The sequence below is a fragment of the Diabrotica virgifera genome, chromosome 8 (genome assembly GCF_917563875.1).
Source record: "Diabrotica virgifera virgifera chromosome 8, PGI_DIABVI_V3a".
In the NCBI taxonomy this organism is placed as follows: domain Eukaryota; kingdom Metazoa; phylum Arthropoda; class Insecta; order Coleoptera; family Chrysomelidae; genus Diabrotica; species Diabrotica virgifera.
The window spans coordinates 176,316,881-176,329,678 of record NC_065450.1 but is presented as its reverse complement, the minus strand read 5'-3'; the positions used below and the strand labels follow the sequence as shown (position 1 = coordinate 176,329,678).

General features: G+C 31.5%; 1 protein-coding gene across 1 annotated transcript in view; it reads left to right on the top strand.

Annotated features, from left to right (window-relative positions):
- LOC114340474 (focadhesin) overlaps positions 1 to 12,798 on the top strand; it is an 86,661-nt gene that overhangs the window by 58,488 nt on the left and 15,375 nt on the right. Inside the window, exons 9-10 of the mRNA XM_028291221.2 lie at positions 3,921 to 4,157; positions 10,244 to 10,501. Coding sequence (XP_028147022.2) covers positions 3,921 to 4,157; positions 10,244 to 10,501 — 495 coding nt within the window. The remainder of the gene's footprint in view (positions 1 to 3,920; positions 4,158 to 10,243; positions 10,502 to 12,798) is intronic.

The following is a 12,798-nucleotide window of genomic DNA, read 5'->3' as shown; positions in this document are numbered from 1 at the left end:
AAAGGCAATTGACTTTTCTTCTTATCAAATGTAACATTGCATCTACCTAAAGCTACATAGGAAAAAGTTACAGAACAGTGTTTGAGACGTAACAAGGAAAATGGGCCAAAATCGCTGTGAGTGGCAAACTTCAAAAAATCATATTTTGGAAACTATTCATATTTGGAAACATTTTGGAAGCTTTTTTTATTCCACAATGTATATACCTAAAAGTACAAGAAAAAAGTCATAATGATGACTTTAAAAAATAATCATTAAAAATATAAAACCTTGAAAAAGCATAACTTGCTTAAAAAGAGCCGTATAATCTTATACAATAGACCATTTTAAAGGTAATTGACTTCTATTTCTACTAAATGTACCATTGCACATATGTACTTGGAAATGCGTAGAAAAAAGTTACACAACAACGTTTGCGAAATAATGGGGAAAATGGCCCAAAATGTTGTGAGCGGCGAATTTTGAAAAATCCTATTTCGAAAACTGTAAATCCTAGTGACTTCTACCAAACGTCATTTTAAAGAGGAAGGATGTAAGCTTTTTTCTGTGAAGCAATGCCTATACCTATATCCCCGTGGAAATAGGTTATGGGGCAAAAGACAAAATTGCTATCTTTCGTGTTTTTTTACTTTTCTTTTGAATATATTTTTGTAAAAAAAATATATTTTTGGCTTTAAAATGTGATGTTTCGGTAGTAAATTTAACCTGGAACAATTTTCTTGTAGACCTGTTTGTACCAACAGTGCATAGAACTCGCCCTAATTCGCCCTGTGCCTAGGGACTAATTCACCCCATTCTCAAAAACGCACCGCTTTAAATGATAGCACTCCGCGGGTTTTTCATATTTAGAGGTCCATTGACTATAAGAAACAATAAAACTCCGTTAACGTTGTAGTTCGTTTGTAAAATACATAATCAATAGCCTATTTAAGGGAGTGGTACGGGTGCAGCTCAATACAATTGTTCAGAGCTTCAGCCAACAACGTTAAGATTGCTGTGATGGTAGCCAACCTCCAATAGGAGACGGTACTGCAAGAAGAAGAAGATTGTTTGATTTGAAAATGGCATCTCAATAAATGGTCATATAATAAAAAACCTACGTTTTTAACGAAATAAAAAACGAAAGTCAAATATTTGGTCTGCAATTAAACATCCAAAGACAAATGTACTGATAGTGGATAGACTACATAACAATCATCCACACATAACCACAATTTACCGGTTGTGAGCTCATACTTATATCTGGGATCATTGATCACAAACACAGGGTCACTACAGGAAGAAATAAAACATAGATGTGATCTAGCAAAAGTTGCCACAGCAAGAATGACCACAATATGAAAGGACTGTCAAATTTCAAGAGCGTTAAAGAGGAGATTGATCAACAACTTAATATTCCCAATACTGACCTACGGATAGTGATGTAAAATTTCCGGGAAGATTCGAATGCCGGTGGAAACTTTCGGAAACTTATGGAAATATTGCATTTTTATTAAAATTATTATTATAAATTATACAAATCAGTAGCTAGCTTTACTTATTGTTGTGGTATTACGACTACAGAAAAAATCTGTTAAAAATGAAAAGTCAAAAAATACTTTTAAAATTTATTTAACTTAATCTGAATATTTGTTATTATTCATTATAATTAAAACTAAAAAGGTTATTTTATTTAAAAAATATATTACAATAAAAAACATAACATACAATAAACAGACCAAAATTGATTATATTATAGGAACTTACCTCAGGTAATCTGTATTCCTATATAATATTAAAGCGGGAACTTTTTTAACTAATAATAACAAAAGACACTACAAAATTCTTAGAAATTATAATTATAAAATACCTATATAAATAAGAGTCTATTCTTGTGAGACAGAGAAATTTTCTTCACACAAGCTGGACTCTGTATTATGAAGAGAATAGTCTCTCTCTGTCTCGCTTAATCTTTTATTTTCTGATATGGATTTAGAGTCTTATGTTCTGGTTCCAAGTTGGAACTTCCAACAGATGAGTTATAGAAAGACTCTCATCACATACCATTTTTCTATGTTTATGATCTTTTGGAAGTTTTTCATTATGAGCTATTATGCATTACCTTCCCTGCTCTATAAATAGTCAGTATGTATATTTCTCCTTTTATTATGTATGAAAGAGTATGTGCTAAAGCTACGCCCTGTTTCAGCGTAGGAAGCTTGTAACCCCAGTATTGTAATTGCCAAATATTTTAAAAAAGTTTGGGTGCACATTCCTTGTCACCAGCTTATACAATCTACTAATCGTGCTGAAAGCCAAATAAAATCCATTGACCGCAAAGGTCTGCTTTTGCACAGAAGTTTGGTAGTTCTGTAAAAATGTTTTCTTTTTTGTCAATAAACTTGGGATGTATCACAATTAATTGGTTAATATCTTGTCTTTAGTTTTAATGATATAACTTTATTGTAGTTTTGAATTTTTTCTTTTTAATTATTATTTCTGTTTTGAAATATTCCCATGCATCGAAATAAACAAACCAAGACACATTGAATGTTCGAGGAGGACTCCCAAATCATGATTTACATGTATATACATTGTAAATCCCAAATCATAATTTGCAAAGTTTATATATTGTAAATCATTATTCGGGAGTACTCCTCATAACATTCAACGTGTCTTGGTTTGTTTATTTCTAGTGCATCTTTATTGTGCTTTTAGTATAGCTTTAGGCATTTTTAGTATAAAAATAATGAAGGTAATGTTCAAAACAATGTTCTTTTTGTACTTGGCATTTGTATAGGATCGCCGACCGTGTGAATTAAATAGCTGTACTTACTTCCATGTAAATTCAAATTACGTCACTGACGTTCATCTTATGTGCAAAAGGCTCTTTTATATTCTCAATAGTTATTCTCAAAATATCCCTAAAAGTTCTCGGAAACATTCTTGAAAGTTCTCGGAAATGTTCTCGAGAATTTTCCATTGAAATTTTCCGGGAATATTCGCGGCCAGAAGAATATTTCCATTTTTTATAGGCGAATATTCTCGGAAACTTTCCAATGTTCGCGAATATTCGCTTGGAAATATTCTCGACTCACATCACTACCTACGGATGTGAATTTTGGACCCTAAGACAATCGAAAAGAAGAAAGATAGACGCCACTGAAATGTTCTGGAGACGAATGCTATGCCTTGGACCGACCGTAGGACAAATAATTCAATTTTTAAAGACCTAAAAGTTGGTCAAAGATTCTCCAGTAAAGTCCATCTCCAACAATTAAAATAGTTTGGACACCTTATGAGAGCAAACACAGCAAACATGGAAAGACTCATTATACAAGTAAAGGTGGAAGGCCGAAGATCACGAGGAAGATCCCCAACAAGATGGATCGATCAATATGCAAAAGACCTAGGCATGAATTAAAAGAAATGACCAGAGACAGAGATCTTTGGAGACGGACGATACACGACATCACGTCGACCACTACACTCCCTCCGGAGCTCGGGATTGAAGAAAGATTGTTTGATTAGCTTCGTTATAATGTCTGTCTATTTCGGTCACTGGCATTGGTATTTACCACCTCATCTCCAACATATGTTCGCTGACATTCATTTCGTGAGTGTTTTGAATGCGCATTGTTTCTTCGCACCATATCTCCATTTTCTTTTTTTTTACTCTTATGTAAGACATAGGGGAGTTTTCAACTTTGCATATAATAGGGATGTTCACAAAAAATTTAATAGTCATTTTAAACATGTAAAACGATTAAGAAACACTTCGTAAAAGAATTTCGTACATTCCTTTTTTCATTAAAGCCTATTTAGGTTGAAAAATATTTTTAAACCTGAGATTTATTGAAAAAATATTTTTCAATTTGATTCCATATACTATCATCATCCAACCCTCTACATCGATATGTAAACGAAATATTTTGTTTAAGGTCAACAAATGGAGAGGAAGTATACACGATAAACTTTATCTTGAGTGTTTGAACATATATAGCGTAGAGTACAGCAAGCCCTTACCTCCACTAGATTGGAGTTTTTTACATGACTTGCTGGTGGATCCGAAAACGAAGGAATATGCTGTGGACATTGCTTCCCATCAGGTGGTGATGTCTGGTACCGCTAGGAGGTTGATCGAAGGATATTTGGTGGAGTTAACCAATAATCCACAGGTAAAACTATATTACATCTAAAGATAAATATTCATTTTAGTTAACTGATTTATCAGCCGCATAGGTCATATACAAATAATAAGAACACTAATCGAAAAATCAAACGAATACAATATAACACTCTGGATAGCTACGGGAGGTTACGAGAAGACAATTTACTTCATAGTTAGACCCCGCAGAAACCTTATGGGAAATGGTTCTCTGTCAAATGCTCTGAAACTGGGTTCTGGTAGTCCTTGATGTGCAGAACAAAAGACTCAATGAACCCCTAGCTCCAAAAAATCATGGTTTTAAGATATAAGCCTCTGAAGTTATATACAGGGTGTTTCATTAATAATTGTCCATATAGTAACTGAAGAAACCTTAACACAAAATACGAAGATTTAACCTAAAACACTTAAATAAAATGTGGTTCCTTACTGAGTTACAGGGTGTTTTATCTAAAAATTTAAAAATTATTTTTGCTCAGCATTTTAAAACTATTCGACGTATCCTTTTCATACTTAACAGAAAGTGCGACTACTAGACACCCTACTAAATTATGATAAACAAACGTTTCTAGCTACTACCAGAGGCGTACGACAGGGGATGGTGGATGGTTGACCCTTCTCAATTTCTACGCCACTGGAGGAATTACTATTTTAGTGCTATTTTTAGATTCCCCAATACTTTCTACGTAAATAATATACTCTTCATTTGTAACGATAAAGTCATTAGTTTTCGAGATATTTTAAGTTAAATATGAAACGGCACAGTTATTTTGATTAATTTACGATATGATTAATATGATTAAAATTTAAAAATTATTTGTACCCAGTATTTTAAAACTATTTGGCGTATCCTTATCGTACTTAAACAGAAAGTGTAGGTACCGTACACCCTACGAAATTAAGATAAATAAACGGTTCTAGCTACTACCAGAGGCGTACGACAGGGGATCGTGGCTGGTTGACCCTTCCCAAATTCTACGCCACTGACGAAATTGCTATTTTAGTGTAATTTTTTTATTTTGCAATACTTTTTATGTAGATAATGTACTCTTCATTCGTAACGATAAAATGATTAGTTTTCGAGATATTTGAAATTAAAAATGAAGCGACACAATACACTGATTAAAATAACCGTGTCGTTTCATTTTTAACTTCAAAGATCTCGAAAACTAATGACTTTATCGTTACGAATGAAGAGTATATTATTTTCATAGAAAGTATTGGTGAATCCAAAAATGGAACTAAAATAGCAATTTCACCAGTGGCGTAGAATTTGAAAAGGGTCAACCATTCACTTTCCCCCGTTGTACGCCTCTGGTAATAGCCAGAAACGTTGTTTAACACAGTTTGGTAGTTTGTACAGTAGCTCTACTTCCTGCCAAGTATGGAAAAGATACGTCGAATAGTTTTAAAATGCTGAGCAAAAATAGTTTTTAAACTTTTAGATTAAACACCCTGTAACTCAGTAAGGAACCACATTTTATTTAAGTGTTTTAGGTTAAATCTTCGTATTTTGTGCTAAGGTTTCTCCAGTTGCTATATGGACAATTATTAATGAAACGCCCTGTATATAGTGAGGACGTTTGAGTTGGAATAAATTCATATTCTCGAGAATGGGCGACTCTGGGGATAAATCCCGAATCAGATCGATTTTTATTTTTAAATTATAATTTTTTGGCATATACTTATTATAGTGACGTCATCCATCTGGGCGTGATGACGCAATCGATAATTTTTTTAAATGAGTGTCGTGTGGTAGCTCATTCGAAAGGTTATTCAATTCTCTATTCACTAATATAAACATTAATATAATTATTTATATAGGGCGCCCAAAAAAAAAATTTTGAATTAAATTAATTAAGACAAAAAGAAGAATGTATATAATTTATTTAATTCGAAATACATTTTAATGCTCGAAAACAAGAAAAAATGTTTTTTTTTGTGAATTTGATGGCCTTGGCCGAGCCAATTAGCCAGACATTTTGTTATTTTAAAAACAAACAAATTTGATTTTTCAATCAGAGGAATTTTTTCTGTATTTCTAACTCTAAACACATAACAAACTAACATTATTATCTACAATTATTATCTAAATAATACTCTGTTTTGGTTGTTCATTTTTTTTTGTAAATTTTTATTTTTTTTTTGTATTTTTTGTTGTATTTTTTTGTATTGTTAATTTGTTTTTTTTATTATTTTTTTTTTATTTTTTTTTATTGTTATTTTTTATAAATTGTTTTTTTTTACTACGCTAAGACGTAAACCCGATTCAACCTCGCGGAGGTTTACATCTTCTTAGTTTTTTTCTTTTTTTTTTGCTTTTTTGCTTTTTCTGTTTTTTTTTTGCTTTTCTTTTTCTCTTTTTTTGTTCTTTTCTTTTTTCAACTATAATATACAATAATTACTTAAATCTACAGAGTTTAAAAAAAAAATAACAACAAAACAAACATGTTTGTTTTGTTTTAACAAACATGTCTGCTTTGTTTTAACAAAATTTCTTAAATACAGGGTAAATTTTATTACTACAATCTATATTTACAGTTTTTGATATGTTCGTAAATTGTTTTTAATATATTAATATCTTCAGAAAATATCAAATTGTTCAGGTAGACGGGAAGTGGAATTTTTAATACATTAAGATTATCATAAAATGTTTATTTGATAAGAAAAAATGTTTATTTGATAAATAAATGTTGTATTCGCTTAAATTCAATATTAAAGCTGCCACCCGCCTACCTCTTAGCAGTTTGAACATTTAATTTAAGCGAAAAGCAATGTTTATTTTTCAAATTAACATTTTTTCTCTTTTCTGACAGCAGTAAAATGTATTTTGCATTAAATAGATTACATAGGTACATTCTTCTTTTTGTCTCAATTAATTTAATTAAAATATAAATTTTTGCACCCTGTATAAATTTGTAATTATATTATTGTTTATATTAGTGAATAGAGAATTGAATAACCTTTCGAATGAGCTATCCCACGACCCCTATTCTCATTTAAAAAATCATCGATTGCGTCATTACGCCCAGATGGATGACGTCATTAGTATGATATATTTTCCAAAAAATTTAAATTTAAAAATAAAAATCGACCTGATTCGGGATTTATCTCCAGTCACCCATTCTCGAGAAAATGAATTTATTCCAACTCAAACGTCCTCACTCTACATGTAACTTCAGAGGCTTATATTTTAAAACCATGATTTTATAGAGCTAAAGGCCCAGTGAGTCTTTTGTTCTACACATCAAGGACTACCAGAACCCAAAGTTTCAGAGCATTTGACAGAGAGCCATTTCCCATAAGGTTTTTGCGGGGTCCTTTGGGCAATCCTTAATGCCTTAAGAAACAATAGAGTTGATGACCGTAAGTAAAAACAGAAGCAAAAACAGAAAAAATCAAGAAAACTACAGAATGGGGTTAATCAAGGAGATTCTATCTCACCCAAAAGACAAAGAAGAACTGCAGGAAATGATATTAGACCTAAATATAAAATCAAAAGAAATAGGATTAAAAATAAAACTATCAAAAACTAAATGTCTTACAAATCTCTAGATATAACTGGGGAAATACCTCTGGACAATAATAATATAGAAAAGGTTGAGTCGTATTTACATATACTTATACGACTCAACATTCACACTTATACACAAGATCGAACTGTCAAAGCTTACTCTAAAGGCTGATTTAAATAGAAGATATTCCTTAGCATGTGCAGCATTTAGAAGATTACAAACAGTATTCAAATCAAACATACCAAATTCCTTAAGGGCAAAAGCTTTCGATAGTAGCATAAAGTTGAGTCCACGAGTCTTTACTCGTGCGTCATCATTTAAAAAGTATACGAAATAAGTCGGAAATTTACTAAGCGCAACAGCAAGTGACAGAAAGTGGGTATTACTCCGATCACGGGTTATAGTATAACATTTGAAGTTATCAAATAAATAGAATGTCAAATTTAAGCTTTGCTTGAAAATTTTGGTGCATAATTACAGCTACATTTGAAGTAGCTTAATAAATTATTTTATTATCATTGATTATTAAATAAACAATTTATAAAAAAATTCAATAACATATTTTCTTTTTGTTATTTTATTCACTTTGGCGGAACATTAAACACAAGCATTCCTTAACTGTGTCAATGAGGTTAGCTTTGTACATTGTCAAAATTAATCGTAAAATAACATAAACTTACCATAAAGTTTCAAACTTCAATATAAAATTAGTTGTGAAAACAATTGTTTCTATACTATAAAAAACTTCAAAATGCAAAAGTTCGACAAAATAACAGCAAAAAATTCAACAAACTGACAGCCACAAAAGTAAACAAACCAAAACGTCAGAAATTGTACTTAAAATATGTGAAAACATGTCCAATCGTCTTTTTTTGTACCGATCTCTTTTCAATGTACTGAGTCTAGATCGTTCATAAAAATAACATGTGTTTTTACTTAATAACAGGCGGTAGCTGGTTTGTCATTAGTTTCATGCGTGGAAGAGAATGATGCTAGATAAAAAGTATGTGTTTTATCTCGCCAGGTATTAATGATGCACGGGCAAAGATTCGTGGACTCAAGTGTATTGCCGGTTCTGACATATAGAACAGAAACATAGTCCATAAACTCCAAGTAACTCAGAGAGCTATGGAACGGAGAATGCTCAACATTAAGCTCAGTGATCGCAAATTCATTAACGAAATAAGAAGACGATCAAAAGTAACGGATCTAATCCAAAAGATTGCCATGTTAAAATGGAACTGAGCAGGGCTCATATGAAGAATGGAAGACAACCATTGGACGAAGTGAATTGTTGAGTGGAGACCAAGAGCAAATAGGAGAAGTAGAGGCAGACCCTAAACCAGATGGACTGATGCGAATGACAGGTCACGAATGGATGAAAAAAACAACGAACAGAAATAAATGGACACACCTAAGGGAGGCTTGCATCCGGCGATGGATGGAATAGCTGTTGATGATGATGAAATATAAATATACGTAAATTGAGGCTTTTTATGAGACACAAACGAGTATATGGTATGTCCATACAAATCTTTCACAGTAGAAGATGTTGAAGTGCGATGACAGAGACATTAAAGGATAGTGAAGTTTGCTGATGGAAACTGCACAGACTGTGCTTAGGTAGCATAATGCAGGTAGCAATGAGAGGAAAGACTGAATACAACGCAATATTGGGCTGTAACGTGAATTGTCAGAAAGAAGGGAAAAGGTCTGGTATTGCCTTTACAAAATTTTCCAGCTTCTTCCCATCAAAGAAAAAATTTAAGTTAGTTAGTTTCCTTAGTATCTTATACAGTGCATTCCTAAAGTGTGTAAACGATCTATTATCTCATGACTTAATTATTTTCAGAGTTAAAGCTCTGACAGGTCGATTTTTATTTTTAAATTATGATTTTTTGACGTATAGTACATAATAGTGACTTCATCGATTTGGGCGTGAGGACGTCATCGATGATTTTTTTAAATGGGAATAGCGGTCGTGCGGTAGCACATTTGAAAGGTGATTCAATTCTCTATTCGGTAATATAAACATTAACATCATTATTTTTCCAGGGAGGCCAAAAAATAATTTTTGAATTAAAATAATTAACGCAAAAAGAAGAATCTATATAATTTATTTAATTCAATATACATTTTACTGATGCCACATGATATAAAAAAAATGTTTATTTCATAAAAATAAACATTGCTTTTCGCTTAAATTAAAAAATGTCAAACAGCCACATACCTCCCTCTTGGCAGTTTGAACATTTAATTTAAGCGAAAAGCAATGTTTATTTGTCAAATAAACTTTTTTCTCTTTTCTGACAGTATGTTACTGAATAGAGAATGTAATCGCCTTGCAAATGAGATACCACACGACCTCTATTCCCAAAACAATCATCGATGACGTCATCACGCCCAAATCATGACGTCACTATTATGGGATATACGTCAAAAAATCATAATTTAAAAATAAAAATCGACCTGTCAGAGCTTTAACTCTGAATATAATTAAGTCATGAGATAATAGACCGTTTCCACACTTTACGAATGCACTGTATATTTAGTATATTACAATAATATATTTTAATGTTAGATTGCAGATATAGAGCACACGTTTAGAAATTTAAAATTTTTGTCAAGAAGTATCCAACCAATGATTTTGAGGCCTTTCATTGAAAATTGTATGTGGTTTGCTATTCAAGAATATAATCAGAATCACCCTGAATTGTTAATCACAATGACGGATTACTTAAAGAATGTACTCCAGCAAGAAAATATCCAAGAAACCAATAAAGTGACTATTATAGAAGTTGTGGGTAGCATTATCTTCGTAACAGATGTGAATTTAAAAGTAAGTATGCATGTTATATCGCCGCCGCCTACGAAAAGTATAACTCCGAAAAATGCCGTTAAGAGTATAACTTTCAATAAACGCCGCGAAAAATATTATTTCTGAATATATGATCGTGAAAATTATAATCCCTAATAAAGTGTTAGCGAAAAAAATTATTTTTTGAAGAGTATCAGCAAAAAACATCATTTCTGTTTGTGGGTCCACGAGAATTATAATTACTAAGATGTTCTCATTGAAAATAATTATTCTTCGATCAATAACATTGAAAAAAATTATTTCTAATTCTGTATTCATGAAGATTATAACTCCAAATAATGCGCAGTGAAAAGTATGATCCTGAATTAATGAGAGCGAAAAATATTTTTCTGTTCTATACTTTCGAAGACCATAACTTCTAATACGAATATAAAAAAAAGTTCATAATAATTACCTGTAAAAATAATTATTTCTGATTATGTTTCCACGAAAATTTATATTACTAAAAATTTCTTGGCCAAAATAATTACTCTTCTATGAATGACAGCAAAAAAAAACATTTCTATTTCTATGTTTGCGAAGATTATGAATCCCAATAATGCGCGACGAAATGAATAATCCTAAATAAACGACGGCAAATTTTATTTTCGTAGCTACTCTACTGGAAAATATTTTTTGTTTAATGTAAATCTTCGAGGAGTTATTTTTTCCGCAAGAACAGATACGTAAGTATACTCCATCTAATTTACTAACCGTTGCACGTCATCCGCGTCATAGCCCGTGACGTCACATCATACCAAGACGAAATATTTAGGCGGTAGGTGTGTTCTTTTTTAGAATCACTTTGCCGAGTACACTGGCATTACAGCCACTAGACATATTTTATTATATACGCGTAGAAATAATATTTAAAGATTTCTATTAATGTTAACTTACAGAAATACACAATAATATGTTTCATTTAATTTGTATAAATGGATTATAAAGCGTTTTTATGAAGCACATTTGTTCGGAATACACTGTTACTATAATCGAACGAAGGTGATATTTTGGCATAAATTGGTAACATTTATTTGACAGTTGCGGTGATGACACTTCATATTTGTTTATATTCTCTACTATAAATATTTGTTTCATTATATTTACTGTTTTTATTATGTACTTTCACGTAAGATTATAACTTAATTCTTGTTTTCTATTTCTAAAGTTTTATTTATTTACATTGAATATTAATTTGTTTTGCTGTATAATCCATTTCCGCAAAAATTGTGTGATGTATTTGATTTAAAATGAATTCAAGAATTTTTTATAATTGGGCAACAATGTCAACTTAGATCTCTAACGTAGATAATGACGTGCAATGGTAAGTAAATTAGACGGACTGTAATTATATTAGTCGTCATGTATTAAGAACTAGATGTTTTCGTCATAAATATTTTGGGAGTTATGATCTTCGTGAATATACAGATAAAAATAATTACTTTTTGTTGTTTCTGTTATAAAAATAATTCTTTTCGTCACAAATATTTTTAAATTTACAATCTTCTTGGGCACGTGAATAGCAATAATTTTTTTCGTCGATATCTGTAGAGAAGTAATTGTTTTCCCCACAACCTTTTGAAAATTATAGTATTCGCCGGTACATTAACAAAATTTTTTTTGTGGTCACTTATTGAAAAATGATTCCTTCGCTGTAAATCTTCCAGGAATTATTTTTTTTTTTCGCGAGAACAGAAAGGGGAATGATTGTTTTCGTCGGCATCTATTAAGAACTAAATCTTTTCATCATAAATATTTTGGGAGTTATAATCTTCGCGGACACGCATATAAAAAAATTGTATCGCCAACACTTATCAAAGAGTTATTATTTTCACTGAAAATGTATTAAGAATCACATTAATAATAGGTACCAGCGATATCTATTCGCTCCGTGCATGACTGACGCGACACCTAGCGTCGTCACCTGACATTTTTGGCGGCCACATTTTGAAGTTAAGCATATGATAAATACATATTGTTTTTTAATGATACTTTTTCATTTATGTATAAAATGGATGTAGTATTAAGAACTGTATTTCTAAAAATGTATCACGTTTTATCTTTTCAACCCCAAACGGAACAAAAAGAGAAAAATCTATCCTCGTTTTTAAACTAGGAGGAGTAATTCAAATTTACCGAGCTATAATGCTTGTTTGTAATTGGTCCAACTGTAGGCAAGTTTACTGCACTATGTTATTAAATTTGGACACTATTAACATTTATGAAATTTTGACACTATTGAGTTTTAAATTGCTCAGGACCATAACGACTTGAGTAAC